Here is a 20,007-nt window from a genome sequence, read left to right on the forward strand (position 1 = left end):
TACTCATCATTGTAGATCAACTATGATGTTTCCTTTTGCATTATTTCTTTTTGTGTCCAAATTTCAAATCTAAAAGTATCACATAAATTTCAAACAATAGGTTAATTTAGGAAATTAAATTTGTTTTAAGAAAGTTTCTTTAATCCAGTCACAATCCACGTGGCTAAAGACTAAGTCAAACTGGTCAAAATGTTTGTGACTGGATTAATAGATGTCGTACCGAAAACAAGATTTCCTTCCAAGCTAAACTACTCTATCTTTTACAATAGTTTGTACACTAACCCCATTTGTGTATTTTCTTAACCCCATCTATGTATTTTCTTTTCTAACTACCTAATTTTTTATTAGCTGTCCAAAATCATAAAAAAATAAAGATAGTGATATGTGAAAATGGAAAGAAAAAAGAAAAGAAAAAAAACAAACTGCAATATTGTTGTTAATACTCACTAATTGATTGTTTTATGTGGTGTAAATAATTTTTTTTTTTGTCTATTTTTAAATACTTATTTAATAAAAAAATTCGAAAATGCATTTATTGTAACTTATTTTTCTTCCATTTTTCAATTTGGAGAGATAAAACACATTATTTTATTTTCAATTTCACCGCAACTCTTCACTTTCATATTTGATTTTTAATAATTTACCTTTATTTGTTTTGAGTATTATTTGTTTTATTATAAGATATTCCATTGTTTAATTGATATAGTATACCACATATTCTAATTTGTAAACGTAGGTATTTGAGACGATAATATACAACTCGATGTTTTGATATGTATGTCAATATAATTAAGAGTGTATATTACAATATACAAAATTAAAATGAAACACTAATGGACGTGACCTTTGCTGGAGGAGAGATAATCACAATTATATATATATACACACAACACATTGTGTGTGGAACCGACTAGTGGAAAAACAAAGTCTCAAGCCTTTCTTTATAAAACAAAAAAAAAATGAAATGTTCAAGACATTAGTGTAATATAGCCTTTTTAAAGACCTTGTGTTGAAACCCCTACAAAATTTTACTTCAATGTCAATCCCTTCTAAGTCTATTTCCATAACCTACCCCATTCGACCGCCATATTTGGAAGAAAACTAAGCTAATTCTTTACTAAAATGAATACACAGATGAGATATTAGAAGATAACTTGATACATATATGAACAAGTTGCAGCAATATTCACAAATTGCGATTCTAAGGATAGATGAAACAACTTAGTGATCACAAAACTAACTCGACACTTACAAACTACAGAAGCTATGTAACAAAGGCTACACCAGCTAGATTCTTTGCATTTGCCCTAACTTGGTTACAACTACAAGAAATTACATCCACAATTTGGAGAGTACCTTTCAAACTACTCGTCTGAACCAGAGGCTTCTCTTCTTTCTGAAGATTCATCAACATCCTGCAACTCGTCCTCACTGAACATGCTTCCATCACTTGAATCGGAAAGCAGCCCGACATCGTCATCGTCAGTAAACACCTCCATCTTGCGTCTCTTCCTAATATCCTTTATACCTTTTCCTTGAAGAGCTAATCTTCGTTTTCGAGTGTTCCTCTTGCGTTTTGGAAACTCTTCTTTCTGAGACTCAAGGCTTTTACCTTCTGTAGCCTTCACTGTTCTCCCTTTACCATATTCACTATCCTCGGATTCTTCAACATCAAATTTGCGCCTTTTCCTGCTTGAATTTGTCTGGCATAGAAATATGTTTCAAAATTAGGTTATCCCTATTAAAAAAATATGGCAGCCAGCTGGAGTGGTTAACCCAACACAACTTTCTTTTTTGAAAGGCAACCGAATGAAACACAAACGATTGTTTTCCAAATATAAGATCATAAAAGCTTCCCCGTTTTATAAATTAAAATCCTAACTAGACGCCCATTGTATTGTATAAGCCAATATCAATTCCCAAAGCAGGCTGATTTTCATGCAAACCATGTCAAGGATCTTGTGATATCTTAAGGGGTATCTTATAGTTATTATTATCATCACTATTGTGCGTAACAGGGAAACCCGTGTATAGCTTATGTTACTTGCTCCTTGTTAATCTCATGAAATTACAATTTACAATCTCATCTTACACTATATGAAGATTAAATGCTAAAGAGAAGTGACAAGGAAGCAAAATTACAACAACTAGAATTTCCCATTCATTTCAAAGATATAGTTTCACAAACTTAATTTCAACATTTTTATTTTAAATACAATTTGAACATAATGTTAGCACTTACAAATTCTGAGGTCTCGTAGGTATTCAAAAAGTTTTTCCTTTTGGATCTCTGTGAACCACCTAAATCACAATTGATCGACCTCCAATGTAAAAGTAGAATAAAGAAAAAAATTAGCAAAAACATCCTTGAAGTCTTTTGGTAACTTGGACTTACAAAGTTGAGTCGATATTTGGTACATAGATTTTTTACATGTTTCAAACAGCGAGTAAGCTAATCTCACATAAACCATCCCTCCCTGTTTATGGACTCAACTTTTACACTAACATGCTAACATTCACAATTTTCACAACATACGAAACAATTTGGTTGAGGAGTGAAATGGAAAGGAGGAAGGAAATGCTTTTTTTAAAGTCCACGCCTGCCCAAGGGCCCAGACTTTGAAGATGTCAAACGTTTTCTTATTAAGCTCACCACTGCCACATGCAACCTAGGTAAGTGTTACTCAAAAACCTCAAGCCTTAGCTAATATGGCCACATGTTAAGGCCAAATACTCCTGCCCATAAAGAATTAGAAACCAAGGGCACAGTTGTACAACCTATAGAACAGATCTTGTTCAAGTAAGAATGTAAGATCATCCGGCCTATAAAGAATTACAAAGTGAATAGCAACTAAATCAAAGGATGTTTAACTAAATTACGAAACAAAGAGTAAAGGTCGAACTGTGAGCAACTACCACAAGAACTCAACCTGTGTGGATCCTATCCTCTGGAAGTGTAAATTTGCATGATCTGCATGGAGTTATAGTTTTAAGGGTTAGGCATCCATAGGGAAGAGTGATATGACTGTGAGGTTTCTCTTCCATCTTTAGAGGATATATCTTTAGAGCCAAAAACCAAAACTCCCTTGATTAAAGAAACTTCCATATTTGATGTTGCTGATACTGACTGACTAAAAATCAGACCCGAATGAGACTTTGGCTTTTGATTGGGATGAGAGAATGGAGCTAGCAACCAAGCACAATATTCCCGATATCCACTTCAAGAGTTGAAGTTCAAAGCAAATTACTCTAACCAATTATGGTTACTGTTTGTCTACTCCTTTGTTGCAAATATAATGAATGTTTGGAAGTGATTATGAAATTGTGGAGATCACTTTTGTCATGCTCAAAATCATTTTGAAACAGGTCTTTGATCACTCAAAAGTATTTCAGTGTTTAATTTCACACTTTTAAACACATTTTTCATACTAATAAAATTGATTTTGAATAATCAAAAGCATTTTTCAAGTGATTTTGACCATTTTAAGGATCACTCCCAAACATGCTAGAAGAGGAAACGTTGCATTTAAATTCAGATTCACTCTTAATTATACAAGATAACTTGGGATACCATTCTGATCATGTATGCCATTTGCATTTAACGAGGTAGTTGAGGGAATAACTACAGATTCAACATTCAATCAAAACCCTAGCACTTCCATTAGTTCTGCCAACCTTATTGAATCGGCGGAATTTGAAAAGTTACCAATAGAAAGATCGTTATTGACAACACTTGGTAGTTCGAGAGAGGAAATATCGCTGAATCTGAGGTCAAAATTATCAATCTCCTCATCTTTAATTTGATTGAAGGCAGGAACAAATCCACTAAGGTCCTTTCACTTGGGTAACAGCTTTTGTACAATCCAGAAGATTGAAGTTTGAGAGGAAAAACTAACCAGGTTTGATATCTTTCATGATTTGGTTATTTCTACTGTATTGTACTGGTGTAAAAATAAGTACCCTTTTAAGCCTTTGAGTCTTTCTTATATTGTCTCTCACCTTTGGCCCTTATTTCATTCTATCAATGAAATGTTTCCTTTTCAAAAAAAAAAAAAAAAAAGAGAAAAATAGTCAATAACTTTCTAGTTTCCATTAAAAACCAAAACAACTCATCTCTCAGTTCTCACCAAAGCATTATCAGCCATAATGGCACTTAAACTAATGAGATCCCAATAATAGTTTTCCAAAGATGCACAAATACCACCCCCAAGAATTGTGCGGACACAACCTAAAGACTATGAAAATCTCATTAAGGTCGACTTATACCAACTCATTCTTTTCTAACCCACTACTGTTTTGAGGATTCACAGGATGTCCTTTTACTACCACCACAAAACTTCTGAAACAAGTCCAATTAAAATCTAAAAGTTGAGGACTTGCCTGACTCAATGACTTCCTCAACTTTTCCATTCTCCCGCTGCTTATGAAGGTCCAAACTGGCTGATTTGAAACAAGTAAATTTAATTGCTCCTATTTCTCAAATTATAACAAAAGGTCCCTTAACATTTCCCAAAAGAGCCAACCACGTTCCTGAATACCAGTAGGAATCCTTAAAACCTTTCTTCCTCCAGCAGAGGGCCAATAATACACTTTGAAATTTACCCTGATTGGGATCTAAACTTTGACACTCAAAGAGTTCCTGAATGATCTCTACTTTAATTGAAAATTTTGAACATACTGAAATGTAACATTTCCACCCAGTAGCTTTCAGACCAATGAAGATGGAAGATTGATAAAGGAATTTTCTGTTTGAACTTCACACCTTCAACTAAGATCAAATCACCATTTGTCTGAAAATGCCACGAATATAACTTTTCACTTGCTCCTTAGGCTTGAAACCAGCTCGAAGTACGAGGGAAAATTACAGAAACAAGATCTGAGCAAAACAAACTTCTAACACAGCAAAGATTGAGGAAGGAGGCTTGACCAAGATCAAAAGGCAAAATGAAATGCTACAGAGAAGGCTTGCACTGGATGAAAACTGAGACAGAGGAGAGAGGAGAGAGGAGAGAGGAGAGAGGCATCGATACTCTTAGACTGATTTTGCTACTGTTTTAAGCAAAGTAGATATTTTTCTATGGCGCAGTTAGTGTTAGAGGGTGGCATGCCAAAAAGGAATCTTCATGATTATTTTAGTTTAATACATGTATCGTATAACAGTTGTTTTTTTCCCTTAAAAAGTAAGTCAAACATTCCTGCCAAGGTACTTGAAGTTGAGGCATGTAGCTAATTTTGAAAATTCTGTCAACATATCATTTCATTCACATTCATAAAACTAGAGGATTTAAAATTTCTTACTGGAGCACTGTTGCAGAAAATTAGCAATGGCTCAAAGACAATCACGGGCGTACCTTTGGACCACGGTCAACCAATCGGGCCCACTCATGTCGATTTCTTAGACAATCAAGAACAGCTTGTGAATGACTGGAATAAGCATAGCGCTCTCCATTGTGCTTCCTCAAGTTATGCCAGTGCTGCAAAGAAAAGTAGCAAAGTAAGCAATTGCACATAAAAGGAAAAAAAAATGATTATTCGATAATATACAAAGGAAACGAAGACAAATAAATATGGCATATCAGAAGAAATCATACTGGCAATACAGCATTACATAGTTCTTCATAAGTCATACGCCTTCCTTTGCTCATAATCTCATTGATCAAGCCTGCATAGAAAGATATAATGTTCCAGATTATAAAATCAATTAATTTTATGAAAATAAAAAGAAAATTTCCACGCGTACAGTTCACTACACACACATACCAGGTAAGGTGTGATGAACAGGACCTTCTCCAACAGTGCCCGTGTCATCATCAGATGTGTTCCTTGGTGAATTACGTACAGATGTATTGTTATGATCATTTGCCTCAATTGATGAAGATGGGCCACTACTTGTGGTATTTCTACCATAGGCTGAAATAAAACCTTTTTTAAGAGCATTCAGTCTTGCTTGTGATCCATTTTCCTCCCTCTTGGATGCTTCTGCAGAAATACTTGTCTCCTGCCTTCTTTGATCAGGGGAAGAAAGAACTTCATCAGTTCTTTTAGCATCGTCATCAGGATCGCAGGCACTGCGGAAGGTATCTCTCAAGGCATCTTTGTTTTTCATTCTAGAAGCCTATAAATTATATAACCACAAATATTTTAAAGATAACTCTTAGAACCTGCAAACCGGCATATCTAAAAACAGAACAAATTGGAATAGATCATATTCATAAGAGGGAGATATATGCATATATTTTACCGAAGCATGATCTCTTCCCCTAGAAGAAGAAGAACGCTTTATTAGCATGCTTGTTGCATTTGGAGAACCCAACTGTGGTGAGCTCCCTGGCTGACGCAATCGTGGAACACGAGGCACTCTAGGTGAGCTATTGAGCTCTTGATGCAAAAGGAAGGCTAGCTGCCAGAATCCAAAGTAATTAGATTATATACATGCAAAGTCATATAGAAAAGTACATCACTAGAGTTAAAAAGAAAAAAACTGAAATTTTTTAAGAACCTCTTCATCACTCAGAACAGCAGATGGATTTGTAGTTGCTGGAGGGCACATGGCTGTTGCATGTCGCTGATTGACCTTAGATGGAGGATGAAAGTTTGTCTGGTTAGGCTTGTCACCTCTTTGTGCTAAACATGAGCCCAATATCTTGTTTTGTCCAATTAAACCCTTATGATTGAGATGCGACTCAACAGATTCACTGTAGCCACTATCTGATGCATTATGTACCACAGACGTTTTAACCGTTGAGAGCACAACAGAATCTTTTATGTGCAATGAGGTTCTTTTTGAGATAGGATCTTGCAACAAGTCCCTAACAGAGTATAATGAAGTTGTACCAGCACTTGGTTGCTCTTTAACTCTTCTCCTAGGCATTTTTTCCCTTTCTTCATCTCTGTCAACATCATTTGAAGAACATTCTTTTCTACTGCTACAACTTCCAGACGCTGCCTCATGTTTGGCAGCAGTACCCTCTATGCTTTCAGGATCTGCAGGTGTTAATTCATTGGATATTGATGGTTTAGAAATTATAACGTCTGACGATGCAGGGGAAGATATTCCAACACATAACGTTGTTTTGTGTTGAGGAGGTAATACACGTTGATTTGAAACCATTCCACCCGATTTTGATGGCTTTTCAACACCAACTTCAGAACCATTTTGGGATTTCAAAGAACTAATATCAACTGTTGTGCTGCCTTCTGGCCAATCCCATTCCTGTTTAAACTCACGTGGATTAGTACATTGCTCGTCAGCCTTTTCAATACAATAACTGCTACCAGCTTCAGAGCTTCTGTTGAATTCTTCTGCCTTGTGGCCATCGAATTGTGAACCGCATACTGCACCACCAGAACTCACCTTAAAACTCTCGTGCATACGATCATTGCATTTTTGCAGCTCTGCAGCATCAGCATGTGATGAAGCCTGGGCGTTCAAGGATTCTCCAGATACATCATGTTGCTTGTCTATTTTCAATTTGGCATCCGACTTCAGTGAATCAGTTGAATTGCCACAATTAACATCTAGATGAATTTGATCATCCTTAATTTCAAGTGCAATGGTAGCTAAACCTTCAAGAGAAGGCTTTAGGAAACTCTTAGAAAATCCTTCAATACCATCATCTGAATAGTCAAGTGCCGTACCACCCTGAAGTTGAATAAGTATGGTAGGGAATTACCAAACAGTGGAAAGTAGAACAGAATGATCAATCATAAAAAGAAAAAAAACAAAAAGAACAAATCAGAAGGTATAAAATGCCTAGGAAAACACTCAAGCAGCTTTTCTTCTTCACATTTGAACTCTTCCTCTTCATCAATTAGAAACATTTCCCAAAAAAGATCTAAACGTCACTCAATAGTGTGAAAGTACCCGAATTTATTCAAGCCATTCCCAAAGCATTGTGTTCAAAGAGAGAGGGTACAGGAGACCATCAGAATGAGAATAAACAAGGTCAAATTGATCTCAGAACAAAATCCTGGTGTGTTGGAAGTTAATTGTGCAAAAAATCAAGCTCCTACTCAAGCTAACAGGTCAGATTCTCAGCCCCCTTCTCATCAATTATTCGAGCACTCTCTTATCTCATTGCCTAACTCAAAGGTGAAATTTTTTAGAGGAACTCCATGCCAAACCTCAGATTATTCCATCCAAAAAACGGTGCGAGTCTGCAACTGAATCTTCATATAGTGTGAGCAGCGAAGAAGTAGATTATGGTGAAAAGACAGATGAAAATGAGAAATTGTTACAGAAGGAGCCCTTTGAAACAGACCTCAATGCTCTGTTTCAGCTTGATGAAGGTTTGAAAGGTGAATTGCCTGCCCTCCAACAGTTCAGTCCTTTGGGATCCCAGATCACTTGAAATCAAAAGTTGCTGCGTGCAGTTTAATTTTGGATGAAACCTTCCAAATAATGACAGTGTTTTTGTTCCTTTGCCAAAAAAGAAAAAAGAAAACAATGGGAACCCTCTTTCACAACTTATTTCACCTTTTTCGAGTTAATTTTCTAAGTATGCCGCTCTTTCTATTTAAGGCTTTCTCATTCTTAAACTAACTCCTTTTATTTTAGATTTTTTCTATCTTAAACCACTCCTTTTATTTTATGCTTTCAATTTCTTGTTAGCCTTTCAGTAGTTCTCATGGAGTTTGGTTTCTATCTTTTTAACAAACCCAACACATTCTTGAAAATTTCAAGAACTTGTTAATTATTTTCTCCATTCTTCGCCTTCTTTATCAAAATAAGAAACCATGAATTGGTAAATACATAATACATAGAAGGGGGAGGGCAAAAGTGAAAACACTAACCCCCTCCCCAAGATCTTTCTTTCTTATAAAACACGAATAATATATTGACTCCCATTTAGTTATGATACGTACAAGATCATAATGACTAAAAGAATTAGAAAGAGAACACCAAATGGATGCAAAGATCCGATGGAATTCCCAGGATTATGAGTAGAGATTTTCCTAAAAGCTCTCCATGTTCAAGTGGTCTGAGGGTACAGTGTACACAATAAATGAATACCTACCAACTCCTTAAGTGTTATAAACACAGAAGTATTAAGATACTACGAACTCTTTTGCATTAGAAAGCCACTCAAGAGAAAGAAAAGACTTGGCTCTATACACCCTTCAACTTTATGAGATCTCATTCAATATGATACTAAAATCTCCTGTATAACACTCAACACATAGTTGCAGTCATAAGACATGTGGCATACAGTGCAATACAAATAATTATGCAAAAGACCAATAAATACGATGAAATACAATTACTTATTCAAAAAACTGACATACCTGCTTCATGACAACATTTCCAACATCTTTTTTAGCATAGAGAGGTGGTGTCTCACTCTCAATTTTGATGGAATTCTCAACTGCTGAAGCAACTTGCATCCCTTTATCTTCCTTTGTTACAACTGTACTGAGACTATGGTTTCTAAATACCTCGGAAGAAACAGTATCAGAAGAGAGCTCAAAACTATATTTAGGTCTGTCAACATTTCTATTGGCTATATCATATGCATCAGATGAAGATTCTCGAACCGCTATTTTGTTCCTAGGATTTTCACCATCACCTCTGACATGCTTTAGATCTCTGCCTGCCGATTGTTTTTCACCATCCGTCGATGTCAACACTAGAAATAACAACAAAGAGAGGATGTGAAGAACTGAAGACATTTCCTACATAATAATCTAAGATATCAATTAAGAAAGCCTGAAGATGAAGTACCTATTTTAGCATGATCAACTCTCTTTTTCATGTTTGTCACCTTATCAGAGGGTGTAGACTTAGTCTTCCCAGGTTGATCTTTTGATACTGAATAGTCTTCTTTTTTGCACTTACCTGAATGTAGTATGAGAGGTCGAAGAAAGCTTCTCTCCCTCACACCATTCCCAGCACACCTATCCAAATCTTCACTCACACCCTGCTTTTCGCTCAAAAACCCATTCCTGTCACATAACACATCCCCGACTTTGCCTCTCATACCAATCAAAGCTGCCACAGGCGTAGCCAACACATTTTCCTTCGACAAAGAGAAAAGAACACCAGCACCTTTGTCAGCAGGATTCTCATTTTTCTCAATGTCCGTATTATCACGCTGGTCCTCATCCCAACAGGGAAACTCCCGATACTGAAAATTAAATTTCTTTGGAACATATCCAGTGCAGTTCCACAACTGTGGAGTAAATAACGATGACAACCCGCTAAATAAAGCAGGGTCACCACCTGGAACCCCATGAACATGAACTCTTTCCTCAATCGGTATGTCTGTCCAAAGCCTAAACTGACGCTGTGATGGCCCAGTACAAACGTATGTACTCTCCATGCTCATGGTTTTGGTAGGAAGCTCAACCAATAATTGCGCAACCTCAGTCTCCTCACAATCATTCCTCTCGTTCTTCCCCTTACATTTGTCGCAAACAAAAATATCATCTCCCTTCACATAACGCGAACACCGTGTGTGCACCCAGACGCCACATTCATCGCAGTTAACCATTTCTTCCCCATCATCAAAATTGACACCACAGATGCAATCCACAGTCCAAGAACCATTGACCCAATCGTCAGGAGGGTCCATACTCTGAAGGCGGCTCGACTGCCCCTTCATACCTAATTCAACGCCAAATCACCCTGATTGCCCAGAATTTCCAACAGGGAAAGGGTTTGACAAAAAGCACAAACCCTAAAACAATTCCTCGATTACAAACGAACAATCCCAGAATCCAGAATGCAAGATTATACTAAAAAATATTCAGAAACAGCGTTCCAACATGAGCCAAACAAGATTAATGTCGTTCCAGAGGGTGTACCTGGAAATTACAGAACGATTATGACGACTACAACAAAGGAAATGAAAATTTCGCGTTCGTATACGGTCACGCGTTGTTGTAGAAGCAGAAACCCCGATAGATTGAATTCAAGAATGTCAGCAGATGCGTGTAATTGGAAGAAGGCCTACCTCCAACAGCCGGACTGAACGAAGAGCTTCTGACTTTCCGAGTAGCAACCGGGTCGGTGGAACCGTGAAAAGAAATCCATCCATGGAAACTGAAAGTACACGATAATAATAATATTAATGAAAATTCATATTTTTCATCCAAATATAGTATTTGTAATTAAAAAAATAAAAATAAGGGGAATTTACATAATTCGAAGCAAATCAAAAGTTTTACCTTTTATAGAAAAAAAAAACGAAGGGCATATATTAATTTTATATTATTGCAAAAATACCCTTGAAGTATTTGTATGGTTTTTCGTCTTTCTTCCTTTATTTTTTCGACGACTTGATATGTGTGATTGTTTAAGGGTCAATGATATTAGCGATATCTCTCCATTTTCATCACTAACGACAAATATGTACACAGTTTCTAGATCAATCATTAATGACAATTTTTTTTCGATATTCTTCTTTCTTCTCCTTGTTCGTGTTTCCACATCCATCATCGAGACAAATATTTCCACAGTCGCTGTTTTCTCATTTATCATCGGTGACAATTTCCTTTTCCTTCATTTTCTTCTTTTCGTTCTTCTTCTTCTTTTTTGTTGTTCTTGATTTTGTGCTACTTTTTTTAGGTTTTAATTAATTGATGCTTTGTTTTTTTTTATTTATTTTTGTTTTTGGTGAATTAATCTGAATTTTGTGGATTATTTTATGTAAATTGTTTAATTTGTAAAGATGCTTATCTTTATTTGTTTGGGTGGAGTCATACATATAATTAGTTCATCAGACTTTAGTTAATTCATCCATGGCTTTAATTGGTTCGTCCTTGGCTTTAGTTAGTTCATCTTTTGCTTTAAGAAAAAATAAGAAAATGAAGGACAAATGAAAATATTTTTAAAAAAATTGGAGATGAAAAGAAAAAGACAAATGGAAATAAAAAAATCATTAAAAAACAAAAGAAAAAAATTGCAGAATGACAAACCTGATTTTTTTTTTTTTTTTTGAAAAAAATGGTCAATTTATTACACGACTCATTCGATATATTTATGAAAATTAAAACTTTTATTTTTTAAAATATTAATAAAAAGTAGTATTTTAAACTTTTTTATGTCAACAAAATGTTTGTATTTTTTTCATTTTATGTCAACAAAATGAAGCCTCAAGATGTGTGCGGCCGCAGCCGAGAGGCCATAGAATTTATGCGAGAAATTTCCCTAATTATTACATCCAAAGCATCTCTATTATCCAAAATGGATTTATGAGAAACACCCGGAAGCTCGATCGTTTCCAGCGTTTGATTCTTCTCCTCTGCCCATAATTTCTCAAGCGCCCGCAAGCTCACCATATTCACCGTCCCATCTCCATCCCCATAGCCCATTTCCGGCTGTTCATCGAACCCCTTTTCGCCGTACAACAGAGTCTCCGGCGTCTTCACACCCCCTCCAATTACACAAGTTAAATCCACCCCAGGTGCTTCAAAATGTTCGATGAGTGGCAAAATGCGAGATTCGTAAGGATAAACACCTTCCTCAAATCCAATATCCTTCAGAAAACGAGGTATTTCCTCCACTGTGTAGTTATAATATTGAGTCATTACTATCGGCTTATTGTGTTTGTAGATTGTGGGGTTGGGCAATAGCCATAGATTGCTTTCAGAACTCCGTTGCTCTGTTCTAACACGCAATGGATCGACGAGTGGGACGCCGAGTGTGTTCCCTGATGCGAATGTGCGCATCCCTTCCACTGATCCACCCCATGGTGTAGACAAGGTCACAAGGTGTTTGATGAAGTGCCTACGCCAAGAGGGTGTGTTTCGATTGAGAAATTGGAGGGCGAAAAGTCCCCCTAAGCTATGAGTCACCAGTATTACTGATTTCCCCCCATTTGAATTGCTTGCTTTCTCCACCAATTCTTTTAGATCCTTGAGGAACTTGGAACCCACTTCACAGGGATGACCTTCTGGAGCCAAACCATATCGAAAATCATAGGGTGCTCCGAATAGGGTCTTGTCTCTAACGTACCCAATTGCTTCTAAAGAATTCACCAGCCCGGCCATATATGTTGTGATCTTCCTGCCAATAGAAAAAGGCAACCAATCACAAGCAATATTAGAAGCTATGAAGCGCGTACACTTCATGTGAAATAGAGAATTAATATGAAATACGTATTAGATACTGATATTCTGAGATACTTCTTAAATATATTCAGTACACGACTCAGGGTATCTATTTTTCTTTTTATAGATATTGGTTATGGCATCACCTTCTATAACTAACCTGTGTAAAAAGTCCACTGCCCAAGTAAAAAATTGAAAACCAATCATGTAATCTTCGTGCCCTAGTCCCCGCAAAGTTGTGCAAAAAATAACCCACTTGATTAACTTCAAGGAAGAAGTTTTTCCTTTAGGTTCGTACTAATCCCTCTAATCTTCTTCTTCTCTATTGATTTGATTCCAGGGTATCAGCAACCTTTTCTATTGTATTATTGCTGCTTTTTGTATTGTATTTCAGCGTTTATATTATATTTAGTATTATTATCTTTAACTTGACATTTTATGTTTTCGAGTGGATTGCATTTAGTATTTCAAGTTAAATTTACATATTTCCTAGATTTTTTTCTTTAAAAGTATATTCAAAGAATCCGTATCCTAGTCTTTGAGGTATTGACATATCATCGTAGCCTAATACATATCTCTGTGTTTGACTTTGTGCTACATAGATTTCTAGAAAGCTTACTTGAGATTGGGATCGAGGTAGAGAAGAGACTGGACTGATCCAAACTGATTGACTCTAGTTTGAACACCAATTTCATTTCTGTAATCATCCGAATCTTTGTCATAATGAAGTGTCATCCGGTGAGCAAAGCAATCTGTGTATGGAGCCAACAGAACAGTAGGGCTGAACCAAAGCCTGAACCAACCTTGTGAGTCCTTCATGATTGGATTCCAACGGCTGCAAAATAAGGTGGAGGATTTGTAGTCTTTGGTGAGGCGAGCTTCCAATTGGTTCCCACCAGCTCCGGGGATGAGGATGAGAGGGTGGAGGGAGTTGCTTGATTCACACATGTACAACTGATGCACCAAAGCCATTGAAACTATGGCGATGATTTTCAGTTCACCCTTCATCGTCATCTTCTTTCCATGTCTGAAAACTGTTCTTTCATCTCATCGTTATTATTATCCCACTTTGTCATGGCTTTCGTCAACTCAATGACGTACCCCACTTCTCCATTTTGTGGTGCACAATAGTTTGCGTTATCCAAGTAAAAGTTAAACAACAATAATCCCAATCATTGTGGGCCTCCGGGCCAAAATATATTGGGCTTTCTAGTTTCTACCCGTAACTAGTATAACTATGAGATAGATCGATATACATAATTGGATTAAAATATTAGTATATATATATAGCAACTTTTCAAAAAGAAAAAACTATAAATATAAAATTTATTAAGGATAGAAACTAATTAGTGATAAATTTTGTTGTAAATATTTGTCTATCATTGATAGACCATAAGAGTCTAATGTAACGCGAGTTTATCATTAATAGATTTTGACATATCGACGATTTTAAAAAAAATGTTATTATATACTTAATTGTTATTCTTAAAATTGTTACGTATAATTATAACATCGTCTAAACATTCTTATTCTGGCCTAATACACTAATAGTAACTCAATTCTTATTAGTTTTTTTTAAAAAAATTATATACATATAGTAATATTAATATCAAAACAAGGATATAAGAGAAGTTTCTTACGTATTAGTATGAAAGAAGTTTGTTACGTATTAGTATGAAGTTTTGTAGGGGTCAACAAATTGTGTGCTGAAGTGGGAGAGTCTATGTTTTCAATTAATCGTAAAACTTATATTTTTTAGAATGTTATTTGGTTGAAGGTCGTGTACTAAATATAAAAAAATTTGAATATTGGAACTGTCATTTAGATTTCAGTAGCTAAATTCAAACGATTATGTAGTTGAATGTAAACGACCGTGTAGACAAATCTAAACAATTGTGTACCAAAAAATCTTGGAAAAAAAGTTTTTTAGATGGGGGATGATCGTGTAAGAAGAATCTTGAAAAAAAAATCATTGCTTACCAAATATATTATGTGCGCGAGTGACCAATTAATCGTGTGTTGACCGTAACATTTTTTGTATTTTTCATTGTGAGTCTGTGAGCTTTTTTGTTTTCGAAATTGTTCTATACAGTGTAAATATTTCGATGATTTGCTATATTTTTTTAAAAAATATCTATTATATATTTGAATTTTGTAGAAATAAACTACCATTTATTTGATGAGTACATGAGCAAGACAATATGTACAATATATTGTCTTATGTGCTTAACAATAAATGTATTTACATTTTTCTAATATATTTGTAAAATCATTAAAAGATGAACAATTTTCCAATATTCAAGATTTGATTCAAATCATGTGCGTCATAAATTCAACATTTTCAATGATACATGTTTTCGTACTTCATTTTTACTTCTTTCGGTTCTTGTTTCAACGAAGATACAATATCCAATAGTCGTTGATTTTCATCAAACAATTCTTGTATTCTCTCTTTTTGAGCAGCACAAGTTAATGAATCTTCCTCACATTGATAATGTAACTGATCACATGACAAGGTATTCTTTTTATGTGAAATCGAGCCTTCAACACAAGATATAAAATCATCTGTAGATGGAATACTGGCAAAAGTTGTACTATATTCTCCTTTCTCATCACTATCATCAGACTCTTCATCAGATAGAGTGGCATCAAAACTTTTATTCTATCTCCTCATATAGGTAAGATATTAAGCTTGATATTGGTCATACTCTTCACCTTCTCTACATTTGAAAAATCTGATATCTTTATCACTTGACTTGTCACACTCTTTCCTTTTATAGCTGCCTTGATCTCTCTACTATTAGAGCCATAATTATTTGTGTTCCTGAATTTCTTAACAACTCTAGAAAGTTGTTTGGTTAACATGGCAATTGACTCATTTATGTTATCGTTCAAGGATTTACTTTTATCAAGATTTACCTCCTCATGAACAAATTGAAAAGCAATAATTCATTTACTATTTATAGTAATAGTAAGTGATTCCCAATGAAAAATGACAACTTTCCAAGTTTTACTTCCCTGATCGACGCCATTGAAGACTCAATGAACCAACGTCAACCCGCTCCTAATACCAATTGAAAACAAGTGAGATAATCAATAATATCCTTTAACTATGCCTAAAGTAATTAACAGTGAGAATAACTAAAGAAACAGAAAGAACAAATAACACAAAAGGCTTTGTTAACTCAGTTCGGCGAATAACACCTACATTTGAAGAGCTTCTTAACTCATATAAGAAATATTAGTAAGATTCAAATGAGCAAGCAACAACAATCTTAAGTTGAAACAAAAAATATGCTTTCCTGAATTTGTGTTTGAATCTACTTGAAGATAAACTCAGTCTTCCCCTGAATTCATTGACTGTAGTTCAATTATTTCAGTATTCTTTCATATTTCTTATCAACTGGTACACACTAAGATCACTAATAGAATTTCAGTAATTTTTCATCACAACGAAGGTAATTGATGTACCCTTCGAAACCTTTCTCCTAAAAGAATACTTTCGAATTGAATGTCCAGAAAAGTGCATACCAAACCAGGTGTGGAGCTTCAATATTAAAGACTTTATCAAATCTTCGAGATCTTCTTATTTCAAAGATATCAAATCTTCAAGATCTTCTTATTTCAAAGATATAGATAAAATATTTCAATTAAAGGGGTAAATCTTTTTATCTTTAACATACATAGCTTTGTATTTGTACCTTTTCTTTTTTTAAGATAACCAATGTTCATTAAATAATAAAAAAGAATTCTTATTAATTCTTTTTGAAAAAAAAAAAAACCAACACTAACTTGTAAGTATAACATATTCAATTAAGAGTATATAAGCTACCGAGAAGAAAGAGAATGATGGAACCATGATGAATGGACCTTAAATTTAAGAAGGTTGTATGTTAGTAGTTGGATGAGTGTTAATACATCTTTTGAGTTTAGCACAAACAAGAGAAACAAAGTTGAGTATAATTTAAAGGACAGGCGATGTGAGGGAAAGGATGTGTGCATTAGAAATTGTGTCATTTAGACTTTGTTGATGAGATTTTGATATTCAATATTCGAGAGTGGCACGCTAGTCCCACTCATAGGGATAGTGAGAATGAATTTTGATTTAAAAGTCACGACCATTTATTGTGAAGCTTTAATTGGAGCTCAATTTTGATTGCTTGAAAAATTGACTGAAGAATCTAATGGTAAGATTAATTTCTAAACTTTTAAAAGTTCATGACATTTTTTAAACAAAGGATTAATAGTTTTCATCCACAACTAACATAATTAGGGTATCTTTTATTTTATTTTTAAAAAAAAGTTTGAAAATTCAATAATATTTTAGAAACAAATTGGATAGTTTAGCCTAAAATAGTTATATTTTGTACGTGAATGCTTCAACATGCATTGCCTTACCTTTGTTCTATAAAATTTATATATATATATGATCATGATGAAATTTGAGAGAGTTCGAGTCCTTCTAATCTTAATTGAATCTTCCCTCAATCTTTAAGATGGAGGAAAAAGTCATCTCAATTACATAAGTTGTGCTCACTTAGGCAATTACATTCTGCTTGGATGGCATATTATTGTTGCTCATGATTTCAATACAAAGGTCTAAAATGTTACAAGATTGAAGGAGGTAGTTCTTTACTACTATTTAAAAAGAAAAAAGCAATTCATTGTTCATATGGGCTACGTAGTACCAAAAAGAATATCTACAACATGGAGAGAGAGTAGTTATACTAAGTCAAAATTTACTCCTAATGTTTCTCCATGAGAACACTAACAAGTATTTTCTACACGTGCAAGCTAAGTCAGACTAAAAATCAATCCTAAATTTCACAACAGTGATCATTGATAAGATGCATAAAAATATACTTGTTGGAAGGCAGATTATAAGTACAAAAGCAGAAAATTGATCATAATTGTCTAATCTCTTTGATCGTGCGCATCATCCTCCTCCTCGTAATCATCATCCTCCTCGTAATCATCATCTTCCTCAAAATCATTATCTTCTTCAGTATCATAATATTCGTCAGAATCATTAGCTTTCTCATAATCATTATCTTCCTCAGTATATCCTCAGTATCATTATCCTCCTCAGTATCATTGTCTTTATCAGTATCATTATCCTCCTCAGCATCATTGTCTTTCTCAGTATCGTTATCCTCCTCAGCATCATTGTCTTTCTCAGTATCATTATCCTCATTAGCATCATTGTCTTTCTCAGTATCGTTATCCTCCTTAGCATCATTGTCTTTCTTAGTATCGTTATCCTCCTCAGCATCATTGTCTTTCTTAGTATCGTTATCCTCCTCAGTATCATTGTCTTTCTCAGTAGCATTATCTTCCTCAGCCTTTTCACCATTAGCATTATCTTCCTCAGCCTTTTCACCATTAGCAATATCTTCCTCTGCATCAGACTTATATGTCTTCACAATCACATAATCGTCTGTCACATTAAGAGTCTCACGCTCTGTTGGCCTTATGCCAGCCACATATCTCACAGCATTCTGACTTAACTCAAATGGATCGAACGAACGGCAGATCCTGAAATGTTGTTGATGGTAGGCTTTATAATTTAATAAAAATAATACGAAAAGAATGTACAAAGTAGGGTTTGAATCTAGGTTTATATTAGACGGGGACTGGAGACAGTTTTACCCGAGTTAAATGGTGCTTTTGGTATTATATCAGTTATATATATATATATATATATACATAAATAAAGAGAAAGCTAAGTTCGCGGGTGGATCAAATCCAGCCATTTGACTTGAGAGATTTCAACTATAAAATGGATCAAAAGACTAAAAACCATACTAATTAATCTCCTAGTTCTTTCGACATCTTGATCTCTGCCGATTCCAAATCTTGATAAAATCGTTATTAATTAATATAGACCTATTTGGATTAACTTTCTAATTAACTATGTACTAACCTTGGAGGTCTAGAATGATTAGCCGCAGTTGCTTCGTGGTTTTCATCATTGGAAACCTTACCAGCTTGCTTATACCACTTCGCCAACTGTGCACACAAGAGAAGGAATGATAAACAATAAGATTATAAAACATTTCATAACATTTCTTTTTTTTCTAAAACCATAATGATTTACATTTAAAGAACGAGCAGTGAAAATAATAGTTAAAAATGATTACCAGTTTATACGCTAACTTCGCGGCCATATTCAGAACAACAATTCTAGGACGAGGAGACTCAGATTCTTCCGGGGGATCCACTGGATCAGATTCTTGCAGTAGTTTGGCCAGGGCATGGGGTTGAGATTCTTGCGGTGGATCAAATTCTTGGGGCTGGAGTTGTTTCACCGGGGCTTGGGGTTGAGAATCTTGCGGCTGTGGCAGTGGCAACGGAGCCATGTTGAGACGAGAGGGAGAAGGGAAGGGGGAGTGAGTTGAGATTTGAAATAAATGAGAGGAGCAAGTGACTTCCTTGACAAGCTATTCTACTTGAGAAACCCTCATGTTTATAAATTTTATAATTATACTTTTTCCCTCCTTTTCTTGGCTTTCTTTTTAAAATTAGTATTCTATTCCATTATTGTTATCACTTTTCCAAATATAACTATAAACAATTTTTAATTTTTCTATTTTCACTATTTAAAAAATGTAGTGAAAATAAAAAAATCTGACAATGCACTAAATAATAAGGGAGAAGAGTGAAGAGTGAAGGACGAAGAACCAGATAGTTTGTCTTTCATAACCCAACGTGACACTTAATCTTGAAATCACAAAACTCCCCAAATTAATGGTAATAATAGAAGCTGGAAGGTTGTCTACTCCTTCAATCTCCCTTGCTTAGCAATTCACTATCTTCTCCCCTTTCAACAAAAAATTAACTATTTGTGTATGATCGATTCCAGTAGATTAAGCATGTAAAGAATTGCTTTCTAGGGGAGTTTCCTTGAAGTCAATTGGAAAAGCGGTCTATCAATGAATCTTTTTTATATAAAAAAAA

The 20,007-nt window shown here is 35.0% G+C and overlaps 3 protein-coding genes across 6 annotated transcripts; all 3 read right to left on the minus strand.

Annotated features, from left to right (window-relative positions):
• Nucleotides 1-914: 914 nt before the first annotated feature.
• LOC101213020 lies at nt 915-11,099 on the minus strand. Of its 4 annotated transcripts, none has more exons than XM_011658150.2 (9): nt 10,953-11,099; nt 9,722-10,803; nt 9,286-9,626; nt 6,500-7,642; nt 6,242-6,400; nt 5,761-6,115; nt 5,592-5,662; nt 5,352-5,474; nt 915-1,703 (listed from the first exon to the last, which is right to left on the minus strand). In XM_011658150.2, exons 2-9 carry the CDS (start codon nt 10,599-10,601, stop codon nt 1,365-1,367), a joined length of 3,411 nt encoding a protein of 1,136 aa, XP_011656452.1. In that variant the 5' UTR covers nt 10,602-10,803; nt 10,953-11,099; the 3' UTR covers nt 915-1,364. The 4 variants fall into 4 exon arrangements, 3 of the variants coding, with proteins under 3 accessions (XP_011656452.1, XP_004138548.1, XP_031743493.1); XM_031887633.1 differs by adding an exon at nt 2,243-2,301 and having other exon boundaries at nt 1,567-1,703; nt 9,722-11,051; XR_004217562.1 differs by adding an exon at nt 2,243-2,321 and having other exon boundaries at nt 1,646-1,703; nt 9,722-11,050.
• Nucleotides 11,100-12,027: 928 nt separating this feature from the next.
• Nucleotides 12,028-14,110, minus strand: LOC101212778 (lecithin-cholesterol acyltransferase-like 1). Its single transcript, XM_004138499.3, has 2 exons — nt 13,670-14,110; nt 12,028-13,006 (listed from the first exon to the last, which is right to left on the minus strand). Exons 1-2 carry the CDS (start codon nt 14,062-14,064, stop codon nt 12,094-12,096), a joined length of 1,308 nt encoding a protein of 435 aa, XP_004138547.2. The 5' UTR covers nt 14,065-14,110; the 3' UTR covers nt 12,028-12,093.
• Nucleotides 14,111-17,691: 3,581 nt separating this feature from the next.
• On the minus strand, nt 17,692-19,967 carry LOC116404653 (protein bfr2-like). The gene is made up of 3 exons (XM_031887875.1): nt 19,191-19,967; nt 18,974-19,059; nt 17,692-18,585 (listed from the first exon to the last, which is right to left on the minus strand). Exons 1-3 carry the CDS (start codon nt 19,407-19,409, stop codon nt 17,955-17,957), a joined length of 936 nt encoding a protein of 311 aa, XP_031743735.1. The 5' UTR covers nt 19,410-19,967; the 3' UTR covers nt 17,692-17,954.
• Nucleotides 19,968-20,007: the final 40 nt, after the last annotated feature.

This window comes from Cucumis sativus, chromosome 6, assembly GCF_000004075.3.
Source record: "Cucumis sativus cultivar 9930 chromosome 6, Cucumber_9930_V3, whole genome shotgun sequence".
Classification (NCBI taxonomy): domain Eukaryota; kingdom Viridiplantae; phylum Streptophyta; class Magnoliopsida; order Cucurbitales; family Cucurbitaceae; genus Cucumis; species Cucumis sativus.